This window comes from Melanostigma gelatinosum (assembly GCF_949748355.1).
Source record: "Melanostigma gelatinosum genome assembly, chromosome: 11".
Classification (NCBI taxonomy): Eukaryota; Metazoa; Chordata; class Actinopteri; order Perciformes; family Zoarcidae; genus Melanostigma; species Melanostigma gelatinosum.
The window spans coordinates 19146597-19172955 of NC_136644.1; the positions used below are offsets into that span (position 1 = coordinate 19146597).

Genomic DNA, 26359 nt, shown 5'->3' on the forward strand with positions numbered 1-26359 from the left:
CGGCTTTCTAACTGATAAAGTGCCACTGTATAAATTGTCCTAGTGTGGTAAACTCCTAAGATACTCAATGCATACTAAAACAATTATTTGCCAATACTGCTTTCCTCACATCTTTGTAACTGCACATGAGAGTCACTTTGCTGCAGCAGTGGAACACCAGTTCTAGTATTTTTCAAGGATTTCAGAGATAGACATTTTATTTTGATAAAATAAATGAAACATTTGTGCACTTACATGCTAGTGGCACCTTTTCACTTAATGATTTGTAATAGGCCTCTAACATCTCGAAGTTCCTCTGGTTTATTCTTTCCTGTAGAGAGATATCTCCGAACCTAAGAGGATGAAGAGAATAAGGACGGTTATGGTGCAGCATCACCAAGCTGCCCAAGCAAATGTGCCAAGCGGTAAATGCTGTGTTCAGTTGAAAAAAAAAGGTTACAAAACATGAAAAAAGTTGCTTTTTCAAAAAGAGAAAACCTAAACATTTTCAACCAGTAAACATAAGTAAATGCAACATAGTTACATTTTCAACAATTATTTGAGTGAGTATGCCATGAAAGGTTCGAATGTCTCCAGCGCAGAAAGATTATTAAATTTCATTTCTGGAATAGATGCACATTAGTTTATGCCCAACACTGGCCTAAACAGCGCTTGTAATTAAGTTCAACAGATTGTGGTGAACAACGACTGCAGTACCTCTCTGCTATTGTCTGCTGTTCGTTGATGCCCACGTTAAACAGCACCGGGAATACTCGTAGAGGCTTGCCCTCCTTGATCTCTTCTGGCAAGGTCTGGAAAACCAGTCTTGGTAATGGCACTTCGACAGTGAAGTGGTCTCTGAATGCAGGGAAGAAGAAAAAAATTCAACACATTTTGCAGAACCTGAGGAGTTTGGAAAGTTGTGCAATTTGATGCTTAAGACAGGCCTGTGCAAGCTATACAAAGAGAGACAGATTGCGTGTATGCATGTGAGAAAGAGTGTGATTGTGTGAGACAGATTGTCTTACAGATTGACATGGAATGGGGTGGGGCAAGAGGATCATCTTATCACACTTGGCATAATGCGCACAGCAGCTTAAATCAACCGGCTTGACAGCCATTATAGTGAGCCAGCATGCACAATTTCCAAGGGTTTCCAAGGTTCAAAAGTCTGAGCTACATTCTTATTGCCGGCTGTATCGAAGAGCTGTGCTGCTTGGTGTTTTTTAACACTCCATTTTTCCACTTTACAGGTCACTTGGGGCTTTCTTTGGCCCAAACAGCTCATACCGTAATGCACTTTTGCAGCCTTGCTATCATTTTTGTGCACAAACAAACACACTCACTACAGGAATTTGCCCCCGAAGAGCCAAATAAATATCATAAAGATACAATAATTATGGTCAGGGAGTGAATTACAAATCAAGTAGATGTATGCCCAGTGGTCTGGAGTTTCATTCACAGGCTGCACATGGGAATAAAATGGCACACAATCTGAGCAGACAACCACTTTTGAACCTGAAAGATTAGTCAATACCACTTTCAGTGCTTTTACAGTAACTACTGATAGGAACTGTTCAACACTAATTTTATCTTTTATCTCAGTACACCGAATATGACACACACACATATATATATATATATATATATATATATATATATATATATATATATATATATATATATATATATATATATATATATATATATATATATATATAAATAACCTGGTGTTGTGAAAACACTCAATTTCTTACTATGTGACAGTCCAGACATCAGATTCTTGTCAAAGAGGAACTGGCCACAACTCCTATAACTCCATCCGGTTGTAATTAGCTAATAATCGACAGAAACCTTTGTACAGTTTGAGTATACAGTCAGTGATTGTGCAGAGTCTGTGACTATGATGTTGTTAAGTCAGGCAATATACAATGTTCTAACACACCACACATAGTGAGTACCATCTGAGTACTTGAGAACCAGCATGTTGTAGTTACTAAAAAGGTCTTACACACTTATTGATAGATGCGTTCGATTAAAAACTTTATGATAGAGAAAAAAACATAAAAGGTTTGCACACTAAACTCACTTTCTTAAAAACGTTCCAGTCATGTATTCATATGATCATATGCTGGATTTCCACCGTAAGAAAATTAAGGAAATTACACAATATTAGCGTAGTTGGGTTGTGTTTTCTAAGAAATAAAAAAAAAGATTGGACCTGTAAAATAACTCTCAAAACTAAAATATGTTAATTTCATGAATTGCTCGATTTAAATGCTTGTCAAGAGACCTACAAATAAAGCTCGAGCGTAAGTTCAGACAGGACAGTGTATTTACTACACATCTGCCACCACTCCTCATGCAAGCACTCTCATTATTTCCTTGCTGTTATTGTTTGTTATTATCAGCTGTCTAGATCAGCTGGTGTCTCTATCCAATAGCACGACGACACAATTACATCGTTAGCCTATCATCTTGCAGCTGTCTCTCTTGAATATGATTGCCTCTCTACCTTTAGTACGTTCATGTACGTTCATTATTCCTTCGGGACAATAAAGTCGATCTTATCTTATCTTATGCTACTGTTGCGCAACCCTCCACCTCCCCATCTCCGCCCAATCTTCGCAGATTCATCAGCTTCATAAACTCATCATTCTATCAACCTCATCAGCCACCACCACCACCAGTGTCTGGACTCCACAGGGGCGGTTTAGCTTATTGCCGCTCAGGACAATCACAACTCGATCACAAATCTCATCGTCGAGTTCAAGCGCCAAAGAATGTCTAACTCATTAACGCATCATCTGTCATAATAAATGTAAACTACTAATCATTCACTTGTCTCTCCTGATTGAACTGACAGTTGTCCTTGTAATGTAGCTAATCATTTATAATGTCACGCATAGTAACGCAGTTCTATGCTAGTACTAGAACAGGTTGTAGTACTCAAGAGATTCAGGCAAAGAAAAGCAACCAGAGAAGGAGATGATGATGTCTCACCGTCGGCCACACACTAAAGGCTGGAGGTCACTGAGGTTGTCTGTCTTGGCCTCTGTAATCTGGAACTGGACTCTCTGCAGGTCTGAGATTCCAACCTCCATGTCCTCCAGCATCCCGATCTCCTCACCTTAATTGGTTCAACAAAACAATATTAGTGGTGAATTAATCCTTGCTTGTCAAATGTCTTTTTAGTTCTTCAAAATTAGGTGAGTTCGGCTCAAATTTTAAAATGTCAGAGGGTTAAAACTGGATGATGAATATAATTAAGAAACTGCACAGACTTTATACTGCAGAGACGTTGTTTTCATCATAATAAAAGGTTAAAGCATTAGCTGGCTTCCAGTTGTAAATTCTGCTGACAAGTCCATTGCACTTCCTTGAGAGCTGCAAACTAACATGAATGAGAACTTTGATCACGGACCTGCAAATAAATAGAATAGATCTACTCATATCTACAGGGAACTCTCTTCAAATCAGTCTCTAATCTCTGTTTTGATCTGTTAAGAATCCATCCATGACTTCACCTGGAACATTTTGTTAAAAACACAACAATATAAGGGTGCAAGTAATACAAAACTGCAGTGACTCATCATCTTGCTACACAATTTGATACAGCTTCACATTTACTCATCACATTGCTCAGGCTCAAACCAAACTCAACCAAACCACTCTTTTCGGTTTTTCCTTTCTAGAAAGCAAATGAAAGTGAACAACTGTGTTCAGTGGAGGTTTTGAGGTTGCCAGTTCGAATTTTATTTCAAATTTTATTTTTGAAAATGTACTCACTGTAGATGCTGAGCAGACTCTCAAACTGGGCCACCAGGCCAACCAGGTGGAGCTGCTTCAGGAAGCCTTGGTCCTGCATTCCTGCATAGAGCCTCATAACAAAACCACAGGCTAGGGCTGCCAGCTGCCCCACACACACACACACACACACACACACACACACACACACACACACACACACACACACACACACACACACACACACACACACACACACACACACACACACACACACACACACACACACACACACACACACACACCATCTCAATGGGACTACCTGGTTAAATAAAGGTTAAAAAAAAAAAAAAAAATCTTTTTTTTTTTATTGAAACGTATTGTGAACCGAACGGTTCAATACGAATATGCATATTGTTACTGTTATATGGACAAGATAGGCACGGGTTTGCACTTTGGACCACAAACGACAGATGATCAGACAATAACCTGCTTTACAGTGCAACTAGCTTGACTTTGACATTTGAATTTACAGATTGAAAGAGTAAGTTTTGTTTTACTAGGGATGTTTTGCAGTATTATCTCAGTGTGGCCACCTACTGCCTGACTGAAGACCACATCTCGCCTCTGTTGGAGGAGGAAGCCCTGTGGAATGCTGCAGGCTGCCTCCTGCAGGAGCACAAAGGTCATGGCTCTCTTTGCCTTCTCCACCACCTCCATCACACACTCCTTTAACCTGGTCACCTGAGGACACAGCTGCTCCCTCCAGTCACCTGCAGAGAAAAATTGGATAAAAAGGGGCGGAGGTGTAGACAGACAAAGATATGACACTAGTGACGTGGTTGTATTAGAATACGTCGTAACACTTGTGTTCTCTGCCAGAAACAACACACAGCTTACCTGTAAAGTGAAACCGGTTTATCTTTTCTTGAAAGAGGGAAGGAATTACCGGAAAGACAAACCAAAAAACTTCAAGCTGGTCAGCTGTTAACTAGAGGAACCCACATACAAAAACATTGCACATCAAACTTTATATGAAAATTAAATACAACTGGTATACACAGTATAGTCATGAAATGATTTCTTGTATTGTTAGGCACAGCGAACAAAGGCAAATTATTGGCTAATGCATGATATCACTATAGTATCTTTGAATCAGTGAATGTCTCATGCTAATGTAACAGAGTTTATGATTCCACTTGCCATCACTGGCCATTGGTTGCTAGTATTACTATATATATATATATATATATATATATATATATATATATATATATATATATATATATATATATTATAATTTCCAGAGCAAATGGTTTTAACTGATTTAGCATTTAGCATGAGTAACATGCTAACCACAGTTAGCTTAAGTATTTGTCCCTTTTGATTTAACAGTGTTCCGGAGCTTGTGACCACAACGTTGTCTATGAGAGTCACTGAAGCTGTTCTGTCTTTTACCAGCTATATTCTGTCCGATGAATCAACGTCTGGTTGGAGCCATCAAAAGATATCGTGTCCTGAATTAAACACAACGCAACGGAGAGTACGCAACTGCTACACTAAGTGCTGTTGTGTCCTTAAGGGAAACACTTTGGGCCCAACAAGCACAACAAAAGGCGCAGGTCACAGGCTGTATGGGTGTCTCCAAGCACACCTGCTAATCTGGTACGTGTACGTGCAGCAGTGTGAAGTGTAAAGGGCGGGCTGAAGTATAATAATCGGAAGGTGTGGTGATAATTATAACTAGAAATACACATCACTGATGTCATAGCTCTGAAACAGCTGTGCCAATCAGTGCAGTATGATATCAACAACAGCTCCGGTGACCGGAGACCGGTGACAGTCGTGAACAGTCACAACAATTTTAAATTAGAAATGAGGTCAGCTATTGGTTGCATTTGAAGCAGGGAGATTTACATCCAATCACAGTCATGATGTAAAAAACAAATGAATCAGAGAATGGCCAGGTCATTTAGTGATATCCCCGCAGTTGTTGTCTTGACTGGCCTTGAAATACATTTTAAAAAGTCCTCTTTGTCTGACACAAAGCCGAGTTAAAATGGCGTCGATTCACAAGAAGTAGTTCATGATTTAGCAACATGTCTGTCCTGCTGCCTTCAGATGGCTGTGATTTCATGGTGATATGCATTTCCTACATCCAAAAACACGTTTCAAATGATCTGCTCTCAAGCCAACAGGGGGCAGTGTTGGTTAAGCAATAAGCACAACTAGTTTCCCACCGAGCATTTGGTTTAACTTCAACATATTTTAAAGTTCTTGGGGATGGGGGGCTGGAATAGTGTGGACAGGCAGGCAGGCAGGCACACACACACACACACACACACACACACACACACACACACACACACACACACACACACACACACACACACACACACACACACACACAGTTAGATTCCACCAATGATATATGGCACATCAGCCTTGCCCACGCCCGAAAAATCATGTCTTATCTCGTTCTGCAAATACCGCCTCTGCACAAAGAAGGAGAACCAGAATTCCAGCTGCCATCTCTTCGCCAGCCCACCTGTCCAAACATCAAAACCCCCACAAAGTCTTGTCACCCGGGCTTCACCGGTCTCCGCTAGGAGATAAAGCCTCTCTCATTATTCTGTCCCATGTTTGTATTTAGACAGGCAGATGACCACTTGCTCTGAGCCTGTTCAGCGTCTTAATAAAGGTGCTCGGGGGGGGGGGGGTTGAGCTTCTCTTTCAGACTGAACACCAGGTGGATGGCCTTTTTCCTATCTGCCAGCTCATTTGGACAGATAGATGCAGGCAGAAACACATGGATACAGAGGCACACAATGATACAAATGCGCACACGCACACGCACGCACACACACACACTCTCTCTCTCTCTCTCTCTCTCTCTCTCTCTCTCCCCTTGTCGCCCGGTCAGACTGATGCTGCAGCTCTGTGTGCCAGTTGGCATTTGTAACAGGCTGGGCACTTGTCTGGACACAAGCTTGAGGCAGGATTTCATTGCACGTAAGGGAAGACTGGGCAGCTTGCGGTCAACAGTGAATGGCTCTGCATGTCAAATATTGCTTTCATCCACTTCTCTGGCAACGATAAAAAGTTTGTATTTTGCAAATGCTTAAACATCAGGGAGCCTGTAAGTTGAGTTAAGGCTGTAGATATACTCCAAAACATTGACTCTTCAGTGTTATTTCCCCTCAGTAAAATTGTGTTTGATTTAGTTTAATATATTTTTTGGGTCAAAAAGTTTTCTTAAGCTAAAATAAGCTAATAGCTTAGTATTAGCTAATACTAATAGCATATGTTGCCAATGATAACGACGGGCAGAATAAAGACAACTCTGCACTGTACTACATAAAGTTACCTGTGATGGCTCACAGTATATTGGTTTACCTGAAGAGAGATCTAGAGTTACAACCTCATGGTAACAGTGACCTTACACAACCAAAATCTAATCAGTCAATCTAATCATCCTTGAGTCAAGGTGTGCCAAATTTAAAGAAATTCCATTCAGACGTTCCTGAGCTACCACGTTCACGAGAATAGACTGGACGGACAACCCAATAACATAATGCTCCAGCCACGACTGTCGCCTGCATGGAGGCATAAAAACTATCTCTAAATTGGGAAGATATTTTTTCAATAAAAAGTAATAAACTACAAACTGCTGTATATCCATCCATCCATTATCTTTTAACTGCTAATCCTGTTCGGGGTCGCAGGAGAGGGCTGGAGCCGATCCCAGCTGACATTGGGCAAAAGCAGAGTACATTCAGGACAGGTTGCCAGACTATCGCAGGGCTGACACGTAGTGACAGACGACCATTCACGCTCACATTCACACCTACGGGCAATTTAGAGTCATCAATTAAGCGAAGCCTCACTGCTGGACTGTGGGAGGAAGACTCACTGAAGTATAAGGGGAGTAAGGGTTATCTAGAATAGGTCTTCATCCATAAGGTATGGGTTTAAATTCAGTACATTTGATTCATTAAGTTGGTTTTGGGTTGTGACTCTGCAGCTAAAGAAATGCACCTAAATTGACAACAACAAAAGAAACCTGAAACAGATGTTTGTATAGAGATAAAGAACACATAAATTCAAGGCCTGATTTTATAAAAATGATCTATCAATTATATCAATTTAGTTTAGAAAGTGGAGGGACGGACAGATGGATGTGCTTTACAGTCAAACACAACCTTCATGTTAAAGAGCACAGGGAACTGGCTAAAGGCAGGTGAAGTGTAACACGGTGAAACAGAAACATATGATTGTTTGGCACTTGTAGCTCACTGAAGAACTGACAAAGACCAGCTCAACTCTGATTTGTTGTGGGTCACGCCCGACACTTCAGTTTGTAGGTTCACGTCATCGACCTCCATTGACAATGACTCGTAGGATGTTGCCGTGTCGCTCATAATGTGAAAGCACTGAGCGGCATAATATTTTATAATACTGACCAGCCAACATCAGATGACGAGACTAATGAGAGAACAGGGTTTCCAGTGAGTCAGTTATGTGCCAAAATGACACCCATTTACAGCATTAACATACCAACATTTAATAGATGTTTCACTGATTTATGAGTGCGCTTCACAAAAAACAGATATTTACCGGGTTTGTGTGAAATGATGACATCAGCTAGCTGCTGCTCAGGGACTGGGTTTTGCTTGCTGTTGTCTTCCTCCTGGAGTTTATCCACCATGGCGATGACACAGTTGAGACATTTGGCCACGTTGGCCCACACCCTGTCCTAAAAAGAGCCAAATATACAATCAGCAGTCAGATCAGCCACACTGATTAGATCTATCTCACTCTGTTTGAGATTGTGAAATTGAGGAAAACCAAAACTTGCAATAAAACTGGAAACAAAAACTGTTTTTCTGGCTTCATGTCCAAAAGGTTAAAAAGGAAATAGCTGTCTGGATATTATGAGATTACTCTCAAAGCGTTTCAATTGTTTCCAGCTTTCTCTGGTGTTTCCTGAGTGGACCAATAGATGCTTGTGTGTGCGTGTGTACAAATATGATCATCGAAGTGTGTGCGTTTTGTAAACAGTGTTTATTTTTGGTCTTTCGTGCTTCAAAAATATGGTTTGAACTTGATGAAACGGTAAGGAACATTTTGAGCGATAATTAGGCATTGGTGTGCAGAAATCATGTCAAACTCCTGCTGTCAGTCAGGCCGATGCCATGCTCACACGCAAACAAACCAACAGCCATACACACACTTCAATGAAAAGAAGCAGCATGACTCATTCTGCAGTGACTTTGTCATGGTAAAATGATGAAACTCCTTTGAGAAAACTCTCATTAAAAAGAGTGTTATGTTTGGTGTACAATCCCATTTTTTGAAGTTTTATGCCATACAAATGGTTAATCTGTCCTGATAGTTCATCTCCCCGCGTGTAATCGACCACAAGGCCAGCAGTAAATATGATAGTTTGTATCATTCTTCACTCTACTCTTCTTAATGACTGAGAAAGTAGTCACGCTCACCCATTCCTCCTCGTCGTACTCTTTATGGTGCGGTATGGAGTCTTGGTGCTTCAGCGGCCCACCTTCGCCTCTAGTCGTGCTCTTCTGTAATCCTTCCACGTTATTACACACGGCTGTACTGTCGGTGATCGACGTGGCCGGACTGTGACCTGGAAGTCCCTGGACTGGGCTCGGATTCTGGTCGCTGCCCTGGAGGATGTGGCCTTGATGTTGGCCTCCCAGCACCGGGGTTTGCTTCTGGTTCTTGGAAACGTATCCGGGCCGCGCTGCATGCAGTGCCAGTAGTGCACTCTTGACCAATTCATCCTTAAGTGTGTGAACAAATTGTTCTGTCTGTAGCAAAGAGAGCGAGAAAGACAGATTGGAAAACAAATTAAAATGTAAGCGCTGGAAAAAAAGAGACAGAGAAAGTGGGAAGAGATTGTCACATTTGCGGGGGTAAGAAAATACAGGTGGAAGTAATCTAGGATGTGTGTAACTATTTACAGAGGAAGGGAAGAGAAACAAGGAAAATGAACACTTTCACCATAAACTAGCTCCTCTCCATTACTGCAGCACAGCCGGTGAGCAAGAAAAACAGCAACAACCAACAAACAATTCAATTACTCCTCCTCCAGCCTGCTTCTGTGAGGAGCACACCTCCTTTGATCTCAAATTCACCAGCTACTGTAAGATGATGATGATCCCGGGAACCAAGGAGCCTCTCGCTCGCTGCTGCCACTGCGTGGAAAATGATAAGGGCTGTCGAGAGTAATTGAGTTCGTGCTGCAAAAGGCAATTTTATTACCACAGCAAAATGCAATCTAACAAAACACGAGCCAAGCCCTCCATGAAAAGAAACCGGTGATGTCATTCATGTGTATGCATATATTTGCCATACAAACACTCTTTTCCTGCGCCTTGACCCATTTGGTGCAACTTTTATCTGCCGCCCCTGGCTTTGCAGCCAATTCCACCACCACTGGGGTGATTCTGTGGGCAGCTTAAAAGGCCAAGTAGTGATGTTGTTGTGGGCTTTTTTGTGTGTGATATCTTTCATCCTCCCTCCTTGATGTGGACTGAACAGTGACTGAACAGTGAGCTTGTCAGCAAAGAAGTAGACAACTGAGGAAAAGATACCCAGGGCCGGTACGAGAGACGCTTTGTGTGGATGTCCAAAGGAAGTGATTCTGAACTTTGTCTGCTGGTGACTCCTTAAAATGAAGCAATGTCGACTTGTGACCCCTTTTAAAAAGCTGCGTGACCGGTCAGCATTTTACCAAAGAAATTATTTTCACTTCTCTGATTGTGTCATTTGCGTAATTGTCCATTACTCATCCAACTGTCCAGTATAACATAAGAAAAGGGAATAAAGTAAAAATGGCGGCGTAAGAAACTTTGTTTTTTCTCTAATCGTATCTTGACTCTGATTCTGACTGTCTACAGTTCAAAAGTAGGTTCAGTCTGTTGCTGATCACTGAGTACAGTACAAATCGAGTCTAATCTATACAGATTAACAAGAAAATGTAAAAATGGCACGACGCCCGGTCTACACGACCTATTTCCTATCACCATACGGGCGTACACTTAACAAAGATGCTTCACGTCGGTGGAGTCGATCATCAAGCGCTTACAGTTGATCTCTAGCTTATCGAGCTGCAGCTCCAAACACTCGTTACTTCGACCACTTTTCACAAATCTGACACTTTAACTGAGAATAATGCTGCTGACTTGAGTAAAGAGCATCATGATGCAGCTACAGTCTGTTTCAGTCATTAAAAAAAACATATAACATATACTGATATAAAACATATCAAGACTTATCCACATAGAATGAGCCATTTGATGAATGTTTGAGCAGAGAGAGCAAATGATGACTACACTTAAAACTCCATTGTATCCAATTCATATCCATTATAATTGCCTTGCTTGGATCCAAATGTGTCCCATTACTGTACGTCAATGATGTGAGGGCTGAAATCGATGGATAAGACTGTGTGTAATTATCTGAGAACAAGCACTTGTGCTAAAATACGATTCTGCGATGCACACAATCATACATAAAGAAGTAAGCATCATTTTAAAGATAGAAAAATGTCCGACATGGAAAAAATAAGCTACACTTGATCGAGCAATCAAAACACTGAACAGGAACTGGGGATTCAAAATGTAAATTCGCATTCAAATAGAACTCTGCTTATCTGACCTCAATGTTAATTTGCAATCTATGAAACCATGTTTTATTCATCGTCATTCCTGAGATGAGCGAACAAAGCCCAACACTGAATTTAAAAGAATCTTATTTGCACTTCTTAACCACAGGGTCAAAGGAGTCGTGTATTTGAGTAACTTTTTTGAAACTTATTTTCTAGGCAACCCAGGCATTACATTAGAAACCAACCACTCATTCAGTCACATTCCTAAATATTCAGCCAGTACCAAGGCTTGTATCGTCTAAGATCAGCATCTACGGCGAAGAGCAGAAGGCATTTTAATGATATGCCGTACACCAGGATCCATATAGATACTGTGTTCAAAATAGAACATCAGAGGTGCCCTCCTTTGGGCAAAGGAGGAAAGCATTGCGGCGTCATTCTCTTACCAAGACTAAACCAAAGCAACTTTGCTCCTCCTCGCACAAAATAACTACTCCTTAGTGCAGCTCTTCCCCACCTACCTGTTTTAGAGATCTGAAACGCTCAAAATCCCCTGGAACAAATTCAGTTGCTAGCCTTCCTTCAATATATCTGCTGATATGATCTTGACTGAGCAGTTGTGCGAGTCAGAAAGTGCCTCTGTGGACCTATACTGCAGAAAAATAAGCTATGTCTGATCTAAAAAAGAAGAAAACTGAAGAAATCTATTCACCCTGAATGGTTTTGGATGGTTTTACCCTGAAGGATGAGCGGATTTTGGCTGAGTTAAAAATAGAGCTTTTTCACTCGATGTGACTTCACTTGAGAGAAGTTAAGGGAGGCTGGGTGGAGAGAGAGCTGATCAGAGTCCAACAGCACTCGGCTGTCAGGACACTTATTCACGATTGCATATATAACCTCCATACACCTTGTAATCTAACATAATCGTGTGCATAGATGATCAAACCACAGCTCTTCCCAGGTAACTGTTAAGATGGAGACATTCAACTTGTCCTAGGCAAGTTTCACCGTGATTATCATCAGAGTGAAGTCATTATTATCATCATTAGCAGAATTATCACCATATATAGAGAAGCAACAGCACATTTGCCATGCCCGTTGTGAAGTAAAGAAGTGTAATATTTCATTCGGCCTCGAGTCGGGTGACGTGAAGCAAGAAGGAAAAAGTCAGATGCAACGAGTACTTGATAAGAAAAAGTTCTTTCATCCCCCTGATTTTCTCTGGAGGTTTTCCCATCTTCCCATCGTCGTCTCAGATTCTCTGAAGGTGTAACTCACTGTCTTTATTGAAGAAACTTCACACACCGCAGTGACACACTCTCAAATGCCTTTATTCATATGTATGTAAGAAGGATGTCAAATAATGTCTGAGTGTGAGTATGGAGGGTTTTTTGTGGGTGTTTTTATTTTCATTATCGATTAAATCTGCCAATTACTTTGTTAACTGTGGCGCTGAATTTATTTAAACCCAAACTCATCCAAAAACAGCTTTCTGCTCCTAAGCCTGTGTCCAATAGTTTTCTTGGTAGAGTTGCATTCAGCGGACTACCAAATGTTTACCTTCTTAGTGGAGTTGTCCTACAAGAGAGACTTAGTACCAGTGCTGGTAATATTACTCTGCTTTTTTTCTTCGAAAATAGAACTGCAACATTTTAAAATTGTAGAAATAACTTTAAAACTTAAAATCCAGCAGTTTGCTTCTCACTCTGAAAAGACAACCTCGAGAAAAAAATCCATAGCTCATCATAAAAATGCCAAACCAACAAAAGTGAATAGCAGCACGGAGGTTTATGGAGTTGAGGCATTTTTATCAGTATAATTAATGAATTACATCTGGTGCTGTCAGATTGCAATCTGTTGTGGGAGAGATTGTTTTTGCCACAGTGGAATAGAGCCCAATCAGCCTGCTTAATTGGTACATTTGCTCTGTCACCACTTCTTCTCATCCTTGATTAGACACGCACACATTGGCCTATAAACCCCTGGCCTGGTCAGCACAAGCGGGGCTGCTCTCTGATTAAAATATCAAGCTGTGTTTGTGTGTGTGTGTGTGTGTGTGGTTGAAGGCAGCGGAGGTGTTTCTGTCTGTATGTCAAAAAGCTGACGTTGAAGTGACATCACTCTCTTCAAGCCTCAACAACAATCCATATTTCCTCCTCCACATCTGGTCGTCTTTCACAAAAATCTGCTTTTCTTTTCAGACAAAACAAAGATATATGTGCTCGCATGCACACACAGAATCATGCTCACTTGTTCACACATGTACACACACACACACACACACACACACACACACACACACACACACACACACACACACACACACACACACACACACACACACACACACACACACACACACACACACACACACACACACACACACACACAGACACGTAATATCTAGCCTGTTTTATTCATATTACCAAAAATCACAAATTTCCCTCTTAAGACTTAAAGATACATCTAAAAGGCTTTTCAGGCTGAGGTATTACCTGACAATGTTTGTTGATGTGTCCGAGAATAGAATAGTTGGTTGCAGCAGCTTGAGGCCATGAGGAATAAAGGGATAGTTAAGATGGGCGTGAGAGTGGGCGGAGGGTTTGGCGGCGGTCTCACCTTGTCAGAAAGGTTCTTGAGTGCAATCCTCAGACCAGGAGAAGAGTGCTCCTGGGCAGCCTGGAGGAGCTGGTCTGCTAAGCTTGTGATGAGGGGCAGGAGGCGGCTCATGGTGCAGAGTACCTCCTGAGCTTTAGCTGTGTGCTCTGGGGAGTAGTAGATACACTGGTAGGCAGTGCTGAAGCTGTGGTGAAAGAAAAAAACACATCGATTCAGATTTGACAGTCGCACCATTGTGGAGTGGATCTATGAAATACACACGAGTGGAACAAAACCTGATTTTAAAAGAACTGGGCCACACTAGCTTGTAATGAGATTAACAGAAACCCATCCCATGCGTGTTTAGATAAGTGCTGCTGGTTTTCATTGTGTCCACTTGCTACCAGCGTTTGCCAACACTAGCAGAGTAGAAAGAGACCGTATTTGATATGAAACAAGCTACACTGCAGCTTTCCCTTGTTGACCTGCTCCATGTGCTGAACCTTGACACAAATAATCAAAACCCAACTGATTGCAGAATGCTTTTCTGTAATAGTTTGTAATATAAAAGCATTGCTGATGTCAAACATATTTTAGTATCAGAAAATGATTTATCTCGAAGTCTTTGATTGTTGTGGAGCATGTGATGCACCGCGGCCAGTTGCTTTGTGCAGCTACTGCCCTGCTGAGAATAACAAGCGCAACTGGTTGGTCAACGACTACAAAGCTTGAGGATAAAGATAACTATAACTCTTATTGTTCCCCAACAACAGTTGAAAAGCTTCACAATAACTCTTTTCACTTCTAATCAAAAATATGTCATAGAGTGGTTGATCATAACTTTACAATATCAAATGGCTATTCTTTGTCAAACAGACAAACAGTGGGTTTTTATTGAATATAAATGTTGTGTTATGGCACACGAATTTAGTCTACTTTTGCTGCCTGGAAAATGTACAGCAGCAACGCTTTCCAGGTATTCGGCATGAACTGTCAAATTGAAACTGCAGTCCAATGTCAACCCATTTTCTCTTTATGAATAATTAATCTCCTCTTCATTTCTAGGGAGCTATTTAATCTCAGACCAAAAACGCCTTTTGTCAGTTCCTAGATTCAGGGCAAATCACTCCAATCAAACATTCTCCTCGGGTAAAGTTCCCGTGACTTTCAATGAGTTTCTGCTGACTTCCTGCCATCAGATGTAGCGCGGCGCGAGGCAGTCATTTGCAACCCTCCCAGCTAGTTTAGAGTCAGCTCTGCAAGCCTCTATGTAGGCCAGACCCCAGAGACAGATCCTAAGGCATAATTGACAGAGAGAGAGAGAGAGAGCAAGAGAGAGAGAGAGAGAGAGAGAGAGAGAGAGAGAGAGCAAGAGAGAGAGCAAGAGAGCAAGAGAGAGAGCGAGAGCGAGAGAGAGAGAGAGAGAGAGAGCGCAAGAGAGAGAGAGAGAGAGAGAGAGAGAGAGGAAGGGAGGGGCACATACAAAGGGCTGGCATAATACAGTATTATCTGCAGCGCTCATAATATTTTCAGCGAGGGAAAGAGTGCTTCTTTAGAAGTCACCCTGTGTGGAACAGCACTACTAGAAAGTGTGGAAATCTGAAGGCCTTAAGAAATGAGCTGTAGTAGCCAATAACTATGTCTTTGACTGGCTAACTTTATAAATCTTGGCCTTGTAGCCGACTACTAATGAGCTCCCTGGAGGACTACCACCCACTAGCTCAAGGCTAATCAACGGAATCACGAAATGAGAGAAATACACCGAGCAAACAGTGTGAAATACTCAACCACACACAACCCCACCATGTCTACTTGCACACTTCTGTTACCCCCACTTCCACAACCATACCTCCAAATGCTATGATTTCAGTCACAGAGAAGACCATAATTTAATAATCGACTGCAACAAAACCCTTTTCTCGAAACCCCTTTCATCCTCCGTGAGCTTACATTCGTCTTAGTACATTATGCAGAACGAAAGAGAAAAAAAAATCCCGAAGGCCTGCAACAATACAGATACTCCAGAAAAAAAGGCAAACGGAGAAAGTTGTTGGGAAGAGGACAATTCCTTCAGCGACTGAGATTCAATCACAGCCCTGTTGACTCATGAGTACAAATCCAATCCCATTAGGGAGCATATGCAGGCAATAATGAATGCTAGAACCTGCCACCTGATGCTAGGCGACAGAATTGATCCTCTCTAAGGCTGGCTAAGGCAAGGAACTTTAATTGTGTCATCAGCAATGCTCTCACTCCAAATGAATCTACCAAGACAGCAAACCATTAAAAGGTAAAAAAGCCTAAATCTGTGTCTGAAAACTTGATGAAAGGCTGTAGGTTCATGTTGCACATGAGGAACTGATTGTCATTTCAAGCCCTGGGTATGTTTTCCATCCCTGATGTAATTTGGGAGTGCTGTGTGCCAAGTTTTTTAAACACGGTGCCAATAAAACAAGGGGGTGGATGCACAATATAATCCAATACAACAGCCCTGGATTCCTTTGTGGATCTTGTACTATTTTACATACTACTATTGTTGTAATATGTAGGTGGTGATTGAACCCTATGTCTGAGGCCATAGTTTGTGGTGTGATTAGAGTCCATGATATTTTCACAAATAAACACGAGAGCAGGAAATCCTTCCACCTGTCTGGCTTTTACCTTGGCAAGACTTCAAGTCACAGCCTCAAGCTGATTCACAGCAAACCTGAACTCATAAAAGGCCTCCTGCTTCACAAATCCTCTACTTTTGTTTAAAGGGGCTCCCAGAACAACTTGTTATTTACCGTCTGTTTGATGGTAGAACTATTTCATGTTACAATCTGGATGCATTTCTTCAACAATTTGGTTCTAATGCAGTTGCTATTTGATCAGACCATTTTGAGCGTTTGAGTTCAATAGTATTCATTTCCTTTTCTTATCTGCAATGGCCACAAAGAGAGTGGAAAATCCTTTGAAATGTAAAATAAGAAGTTTGATGGCTGTTTGTACTTCGATTACAAGTTTGCAGATTTGTATAACAGTAATATCATGGCAGAATGTGAAGGTGAGCCATTTGTCCAGCAACTATGTAAACCTTGAAGTCTGCATGCTATTTATGAATATTTATGTATCTGTCTGTGACCAAAGAGACCCATTAAATGTCCATACATATAGAATAGAGCATTTCAAGTGAACTGATAATAATGACAAACTAAGGACTATAGCGCTTCAGTCTAGATGGTTGTCTTTTCAACAGTGTTTTAAACAGAATGACACAGAAGTTCAATCTTTACTTTGCCATGATGAGAAATAAATATCTGATTTCTTGCACGTTAGAAAATCGACACATGTTCAGTCTTACAGCAGCATGTGGAGCATTCACATTGCATTCCAGTGAAATAATCTCAAATTGGAGCTAGAATAGATTAAAGAGGCATATTTGTGCAGACTGTGTAAAACTAGATTACACAACACACATAAATGATATGTTAGGACTCATTATGCACGTCACAAGTGCACTGTACACGGTGCACCTGTGTTTTGTGATATTCTTGTCACACACAAACCACTTTTATTCATGTTTTACTGACCTGCAGACAAATCTAAATGCAACAGTCATACTCCAATTATGGTTGTGTGACTAGAGTTTGTTACAGAAACAAACCCACCTTTTTGTTTTTTACTGTATTTGTGCCTCGAATCCAGTGTCAAGATGTTCATTTTTACTTTACAGACATAAAGAGGTCTAAAGATGAAAATGGTTTTGTTCCCTGTTTGGCAGCTGTGACATTATTGATGCATGTAAGATGTCAATGCACCCTTTATCGATTCCAAATAAAATACTAAATGATCAGAGAAAACAATGGAGGAGGCTGCTGGATATTTCATATGTTCACAAACAAGAATTTAACTGATCTGGCCTTGGATACATATTTGTGCTGGGCTGTAATTGCAACTCTCCATCTCCTAATATTAATTTCCTCTTTGATGAAGCTCTTCCCGACTCCATTACCTGATGTCATAGTGGGGAGAGCAATGCTTTTAGAAAGAATTGCTGCCATGCCCCTGCAAACCCACTTATAATGTATATAATGGATTTTTCTTAATCCTCATTTCCATGTGCACACTGGGTGTGCCCTGCGCCTCCAGCCATGAACATACGGTGCCACTCCCGCTGCACAATATGGAAAGCGCACTTGACTGCACTATGCACCTGCACTTTGATTCATGAAATTATCGCCGTTGGCCTTCTTATAATTCAAGTTTCACACAGAAAAACAGCGATGGATCTCCAAGAATAGGGACCCATCAAAGTCTTCACACATTTGTGGCGCAACGCTCCATCAGGTAAACTCGAGTCTAAGAGGACTCCAATCTACTAACAGATTACTAAAACTAGCAGTGTGTCCAGGATGAACTTCTTCCTTTGTTTTCCAAAATGATCAATGGGAATTGGTTATAACTGTAATGAGAGGGAGAAAACCGCTGGGCCCAGCGGCCTAATTAAGCCAGCATCTCCAGCGCATGGCTAATTAATACTGGCGAGGAAATTAATGAAGAGCTTGCGGCCTGCTGCTGACAGCCAGCAGGAGAAAAATGCAGCGACATCAGCAGAGAGCCCTGCAGCACTCCAGGTGACTGCCAAAGCCTCCTTCGCCATTTAGACAGCATACTGTAAACAGCGTTCTTACACCAGGACACTGCCACACAGCCACAGTAAAAATATACAGTCTGCTATTGATACAAGCTGAGAGATCTGATCTAAAACCAGCTTCTTTTAACTACCAAACTCCATCTGTCGTTGAATCCTCCACTGGGCACTGATTTCATGTCAGTTCTCAGAGTAACAGCCACAGCTTTTCTCAGTTCGGACACAAACGAGGAACCCTGATCTGAGAACAGATAAGCCTCAAAGCTGCTGCCAGCACCGTCACCCACAGAACCTGGAGCAGGCTAACTCAAAGAACTAAGAAGCTGCTGTCCATCAGCATGACCCGAGTCCCAGCTACTGCCAATGTCCTGTCTCTGAAACACACACACACACACACACACACACACACACACACACACACACACACACACACACACACACACACACACACACACACACACACACACACACACACACACACACACACACACACACACCCTGGTAGGAAGTTATTTTGTTGGACAACGAGCTGCTAGTCACATTAAATCTGAACATTGGACCCAAGAGACTGCGTGATAGTTTCAACCACTTTGTGTCCAAGAAATGTGTCATGCGGCAGTTCTGCTTGACCAGGATGCCTGGCCAAAAGACAGTTCTTCCTTCCTCTCTGTTGCAGTGGACAGAATTCAAAGACACATGTAGAGAGGAGATCTACTGCCCAGTTTCTGCACCAACTAAGTAAAGCTGACCTTAAAACAGGGGCCTGTCTGACAGTATACTGAAAAATAACACAGAAAAAAAAAAGTAGACGACTATAAATCTCCTAGACTTCTATACACCTGCAATAAAAACAAACACACATCATCAGCACAGGTATAGACCAAATGTGTCAATGTTCAGGTTCCATACAACATTATCTCCCAAAAAAAAAGCGTGTCGCATCGTTATGCAGATTGGCTAAATAATTTAAAAGAGGCCGTTAGTGAAAGATTAGACCACCTCAGCAAATCCACAGATAGGTCTATAGGGTTCAATTAAAAAAGGATAAAAATCCAGTGACTTTTAAAACAGCCATTTAAGTGGGACTGCATGCATTAATGATAGCTAAATGCTCTCGCCCTGTGTGTACATGTGCAAGGTTCCAGGAGGAATACTAAATGTAGTTATTGATTAAACTCTTTCCTGGCCCATCCTGAGAGACAACCTTCATTGCATACTCTGGTCATTGCCAAGCTTGGCCCATGCAGGTTTTTAATGGATCTGCAAATAACCCCCCTTCCTCTCTTGTAGTGTCCAGGGAACAAAGACATATTGCTCTTTTATTGCCCTCCTCGTAACACCTCTGTGCTCAGGTTTTCCTTTTTCCCCCATGCCTCAATCCTCATCTTCTCTTTGATGAATTAATATCCCATTGAATAGCCAAGTCTCACATCTTGCCGATTGTTCCCTTTTTAATCAAATGTGATTACAAAAGGCTGCTCAGATAGGCGAGGAGACACACGTATAATGAGTGCCTGCATGTGCGTGCGCGCACACACACACACACACACACACACACACACACACACACACACACACAAATCTTTGCTCTGCTCAGATGGGCTGACGCAATTAAGTGACTCTCAACTGGAATTGAGCACACGACTACAGTACATCACATTTACTGACAACTAAAACAAAACCCACATCAGGTCCCTCTAAGCTTAATATTTGGTTGGATGTTTAGTGCATGCATAATAAAAGCTAATTAAACCATGAAATAATGAATGATCCTCATTTAAAGCAAACATGAACCTTCATTACAATGGCCTCTGCAAAACGCTACAAAATCGTCACGTTTATTCCCATTTCTGACGATGGCTGACAAATGACTGCATTCCAGTTCAAACACGGATAAGGCTCAGCGCAGGACGTAGTCAGTTAGCCAGCCGTAAAATTGGAAAATTGAAGCTACAGTGAGTCATTAGCTAAGTCAAATATGAAACAAAAAGCTCTGTCTCCCTGGAGAATTCTTTCTGAAGTCTAATCTCTCACATAAAGAAAATGATTTCACTTCAGTGGATTCTCGTAAATATGCTAACCTTATCAGAGTTCATGCCAGCAGATAAAACTGACCATCTTCAGCAAATTCACTTGTGCATTTTAGCGTAAAGAAGTCTTTTCTTTTCTTTTTTTTATTATCAGCACAGGCCGCCAACTATTTTCCCATCAACCAATACATTTCATACCCGCACCGCTGCCCTCTCCATCTTGCCTCTCTTCCCCTCTTTCTTGAGCTGCAAACTCTGTAACTAATTGGATCTGGCATGGTCTGTAATGACTTTGCACTCCATAGGGAGCTTTGGGAAAAATCACCCTTCATTTCTTCTGGCATCACTCAAGTGACCACATACTGAACTCCAGTGACATATACCTCCGTCCTGCATCTAAATGGCATAGACAGCAAAATGTACAGGATACTGCTGATCTTGAGGTTTGAGGAAGTCATTTGTTCTCCCGGAGTGCACGTTCAGTCTGTGTTTGTGCGCTTTGTATCTGTGTAACACAACCATAGTAGTGTGGACTCAATTTATTCAGTCAACCTTCTCTGCTGGTCTGGTTTACTCATAGTTTTTCTGATTAAGAACTCACTCCTTGTGAAATATTTTTGCCGTAATGATGATTGATTATTGCAGGGCTTATTGTCGACTAATTTCTGTCAGTCAATGATTTTGGAATGTTGTTCAATTGCACTCTACACATCTCATACTCTTTGTAGTAACAATATTAGCACCAGACATTACCTCAGATGAGAAATGTCCTCATTCATTGCATGACAACTTCTGATCATTTTGGTTTTGAATTGAAGTGCTTTTTAAGAGCGAGCTCCAGCTGGCAGCTGGGAAGTTGTAACAAAAATGTGCAGTGAAATATGTGGCTCTTCAGTGGCAAGCTAACATACAACTTCAGGGTGGAGAAAACACAATGCCTGCCAGGGAAAAGAGCCAGTACAGAGGAACTTCTGACTCAACAAGACTGTTCCATCATGTCTGTTGCCTCCAGTCAAATTGAGCTGTCGGAGGCAGTGGAGTTCCAGTCTAAATTCAGCATGGCTCGGCTGTGAGTAACTGTAGGGGGCTGTGAAGATCAAGTCCATAGGCCAGGGACAACAAATCTCTCTGCCACTATCAAGTATGCCCAAGTTAAATTATTTTGTCAATGGAAGCATGTTTCCACCTCAGCATGTGTCCCGTATTAAATCATCCATGCTCCTTCTTAACACCATTGGTGTACAGGTTGGCCAGGTGTTGTTCTTTCTCCTACCTCTTTTTCTCTGCTTCATATCTGGTAAGGAGACGCTGCAGACCACCACACTTGAACCCCTGGAAATGGGCTGCAGGGGCGCCGACAGTGACAATGTCGTAGAATGCATCTGTAAGACAGAAAATAGATTTGATGGAATTAAAATAAGGAGATGTATTATACAGCACCGTGGAAGATTCGCACATTAAATAACAAGAAAAACGAGATTCAAGGGGATAAATTAATCCCGGTGAAAGTGTAAAATATACCTGATTTTGAGTCAGAATTTAGCCAAATATACTCTCCAGCGATACATCTAATAAGTGTTGTATTTACGATGCCTTCAAGCTCTATTCAGTAAAAATGAGTAATGGGGCGAAGGTAAATTCTAACCTGCACTCTGTAGTTTTAAGCCCACAGATGCATCATATTCAAGCACAAATAAGACATTGACATAAGACATGACATTATTCTGCACTTGGCCAGTATCTTTCAGGCGTCATTTCTCTCCAGCCATCTTTTGGTCTTAACGTTGGTCCCACGTTGAACCAGAAGGACGACGAATGTCACAGCACTTCATTCCAATTTGCACACCGCCGTCACAAGTAAATAAACACTTCACAGACGGCTAGGCGGGCACAGGGGTGCTTACAAAAGGCCTTGTTTTGAATGAGTAATGGTTGAGGCTGACAATTAAATCAGAAAACAAGGGAGGAGGGAGAGCAGGTGGACGGGGGTTTATGGGGGTGAATATTTTGGTGTGATTCAGTGCCGGGTCAGTTAATGAACACCTCAGGGAAAGCAACAGTGCACAGCGCCGACTGGAAGAAAACACTGCTTGAAAAATCGTTGACAATAGAAATGAATGACGCAACACAGCTCCAAGTGTCGCCACAGAGATGTGAATGGCAGTGCGGCCAACAGCCTCCCGTCCCCTAACAACACCACAATAGACCAAGAGTGGTTTGATATTGGCGCTTTGCTACACTGCTTCTTCCATTCATTATCCCTGAGCCTGGCCTTGAGGCTCCCTGTCCACCACACGTTTGGCCCCAAGAGTTTGTGGGTGTCCAAGTTCCCTTAATTGGTTCTCCCGCAGCAGAAGTGTACCATAATTCATTAGCGGGTTTCAGAACATCAAGTGCAATGACCAATTTGTGCTCGATTTGCCTGGTCTCGCTCTCACACTATCCTTTTTTCAATATGCAATATATCAACAACAGAATAAGCTGTTTAAGTACTGAGAGGGCAGTTGCTCTCTCAAAGAGGAAATTTATTGCGGCAGTCAGGATGAGTGGTTATAATTCACACTGAACCCATTCCACAAACCTGTTCAAGAATGACAAAAGGGTCCTTTTTGACCCAAATGAGTGCTGAACAACGCTTTCAGTTCTGCTGAGCTTTTTAGGCTGGAAACATTTTGCACTTGTCATTTTGGAGGCAGACGACAGCAGTTGTTTTTGCTGGATGATTAATAGACGAAATGAAAATAAATGGTTCATCGTTGTTGAGTGGAATGCATGGCAAGGAAAAGCATCATTTCAGAAAATCAAAGAACAATAGAGCAATTAGCAACAGTTGAAAATTAGGCCTCGCTACATTAAGAAGACGGTTCCATTATTTTCACGATTATATATACAATATATTATTATTGGTTAAATGACAGTTAAGGGACAGACAGGGAAGATAGGCAGAGAGAAAGAAGGGGTAAATTACATGCAACAATGGTCAAATGGGGGTGTTGCACTATATGCAATGCAGCTACTATTCCACCTGGATGCTGCCGTGTGTTCCTACGTTCCTACTGGTATGCAGCGGTGAAAGACGATAATACACTTCATCTAATTAGATAAAAGGTACTAAAATTTGAAAATACAAGAGAATAAGGTTTAGATCCAAAGACATGTTTCTAAATGTGCTATCTTTACAATTCCACATCATTTTTGGGAAAATATCTGCATTACAGATGCATTTTGTTTCCCTGTTGTTATAAATATACTGATCCAACGTATTCAAATATTGATGTAAAAGTCTAAATGTGGACATGGAAAAAATACAGTCAACGACAAATGACTTGAATATGAAGTCGTCATTAAAAGGAAACTCTTCCTGTATGAGGAATGACGGCAGCACAGGGTGTATGTCAAACTCACATTACAATGATTTTCTGCTCACTGCATGTCAAGTGATGCCTCTTTTCATGAATCCATTGACATTTACTGTAACTGACTTGTATGTGAGACGATGCGCAGCATGTTTAAGGTAAGAATAAAGCACGGGGGGGGGGGGCGGACAGCTTATGCATGACAGTGTATTCAATAAAACATTTCATGGGCTGAGCTTGATTTATCTTTTAAAAAATGTACTTAATTTGTGTGAAACATATCTTCTTTGCATTAATCAAGGTTTTGTATTTGTGAGCCATTAATCACTGCTTTTACCCAGATTTCTTAATTAAAAATATGAAGCCGATGGGAGCTGTGTATTCCTGCTAGTACTCAAGGTCCTACTGAAGTATAAAAGTAGAGTTAACACACACACACAGACATATCAGCTAAAGCACCACTGCCTGGAATTGAATCAAGGTGTGAATTGGCCCCACAGAGGGTCATTATCAGAGTGTCTATCAATCAATTGACAAACTTCTCTCAGGCTCGTTTTATCTTTATTTCCCTCTTTTCCTGCCCTGACAGTGCAGGACAGTTTCAGGGTTGTATGATGACTTGATGTTACTTATTTTATCTGTCATCCCTGATGTCTCCACTGAAAGAAGCACAGTTTATATCAAGATTTGTCTGTCTTCAACTTCTCCATCAATCATCCAAATGGAGTCCACTCACAGGTAGCGAGGCAGCGTTAGTCGCCCTAATACACAGAGCTAGAGAGCAGCGGCGGAGGAGACAACCCAGTATTTCTCTCTGGAAAAAACGCAAAGGGCTTAATTAGTGTTCAGTCTATCTTTCTCAGGCCAAGTTAATTCTCACCTTTCAACCTGGACGATGAACTAGAACCACCACGTCTGAGCCCTCTGAGTATCTCTGACAGGTGGAGAAGTCACAGGCATAGAAACACAAAAGTAGAGCAGCGAATAGAAAAGTTTGCATATGAAACCACTTTTCCACAATACCTGCTTTTTCTGTTTTGCCAAGTTGCTTTTGAGCAGGTTTGTATTACATTTTGAAGCAGCTTTAATCTATTTTTACAATATATATAACAACAATATTTGAAATGACTATGGGAAATAACATGACAATGAGAAAGGGGTCGCTTGCATTGATACACGTACAGAGAATTATCTCCTGAATCTGCAGCTTCCCTTTGGTTTTATGGCATTTTATAGTCAGTTTCGGCTAAATTTGACTGTTTTGGTTCACTGTCACACTGTTTGTGTGGCCAACTGTTTGCGAAAAATCTCTAAAAAATATTGTTCCCAATTTGCTCTGCACCAAACAGCAGATAGACACAGTTAGCAGCTGGTGAACAAAGTGTAGCACTTAACAGCATCATATGTTCACTCAGAGGTTGATAAGACCAAAAACAGGGCAACAAGAGTGTGAATATTGGACTTACCTTCACCAGGTGTAAGTATAAGGTGTAATAATAGGTCCAACAGGAGTATAAAGCAGTAGTGTAATTATACCTGTTTTTCTGGGGCACGTCACTCTCATCCTCTGGGTGTGCAGGTTTATTGGAATGAACTCCAGAGATTTCTGGGCTTTGCAGCAGCTTGGCTTGAATGAACGACCTAAAAAAAAGTACACAAGTATATGTCACATTGTCATGAAATATAATTGGGGTGGATGTTTAAAAGATAAACATCCCTTGCACTTAATACCTCACAGTCTGCTTTCAGCTTTACTACGATCTTTCCAACATGATTGCTTTAGATGGCTGTTCTCTTTATAACCTTGTTTCTGTGCTTATGAAGTCAGGCACAGAAACAGAGAAGCAAACATGAGATAATAATGTGGATTGATGTTCAAATGTTCTCTTTGATTTTCCAATTTAAAAAAAAAACCTTTGTGTAATTGAATGTCTTGAGACATATTTAATGAACAACTGAGTGAAAGATTAAGTGAAAGATTGAGTGAATGGTTTCTTAACAATGCTTTCAGAATACCCCAAAACAAAGAGCAGCACAGCCACTATTTCAAATGAGTAAAGCCCAATTTCCCCAGCCACTTCCCCAAAGAAAGCATCATTTTAACACAAACAGTAAACTACAAATTATTCTTGGTTTGTGATTGAAATCAAGTTCCTCCAAACCATTCCACGTTTAAATTCCCATGAAAGATCATTTAACACTCATATATGTCCATCAGATAGAGAATGTATCAATTAGAGAAGAAGCATTTCAAAAGTAGCTCATTTGAATCAACTGCTTATAACATCCTCTAACGAGCAGTGTAATCCTTTAAGCATAGGATTGTACGCCCGTTGGAGCCACTACTTTGCTCAGAACGTCCAATTAAAATGTTCTGACA

The 26359-nt window shown here is 41.2% G+C and overlaps 1 protein-coding gene across 8 annotated transcripts in view; it reads right to left on the reverse strand.

The window, feature by feature from the left end:
- inpp4b (inositol polyphosphate-4-phosphatase type II B) overlaps positions 1 to 26359 on the reverse strand; it is a gene marked incomplete at its 3' end in the record, with an annotated part of 103670 nt that overhangs the window by 10489 nt on the left and 66822 nt on the right. For 6 of the 8 annotated variants that reach the window (XM_079278484.1, XM_079278487.1, XM_079278482.1 and 3 more), the window contains 11 exons: positions 25516 to 25620; positions 24860 to 24913; positions 21897 to 22005; positions 13982 to 14165; positions 9228 to 9560; positions 8344 to 8482; positions 4327 to 4499; positions 3769 to 3892; positions 2983 to 3109; positions 697 to 837; positions 235 to 332 (listed from right to left, as the gene is read on the reverse strand). In XM_079278484.1, the coding sequence (XP_079134610.1) occupies positions 235 to 332; positions 697 to 837; positions 2983 to 3109; positions 3769 to 3892; positions 4327 to 4499; positions 8344 to 8482; positions 9228 to 9560; positions 13982 to 14165; positions 21897 to 22005; positions 24860 to 24913; positions 25516 to 25620 (1587 nt within the window). The remainder of the gene's footprint in view (positions 1 to 234; positions 333 to 696; positions 838 to 2982; positions 3110 to 3768; positions 3893 to 4326; positions 4500 to 8343; positions 8483 to 9227; positions 9561 to 13981; positions 14166 to 21896; positions 22006 to 24859; positions 24914 to 25515; positions 25621 to 26359) is intronic. The other 2 variants (XM_079278486.1, XM_079278485.1) reach the window with 1 other exon arrangement.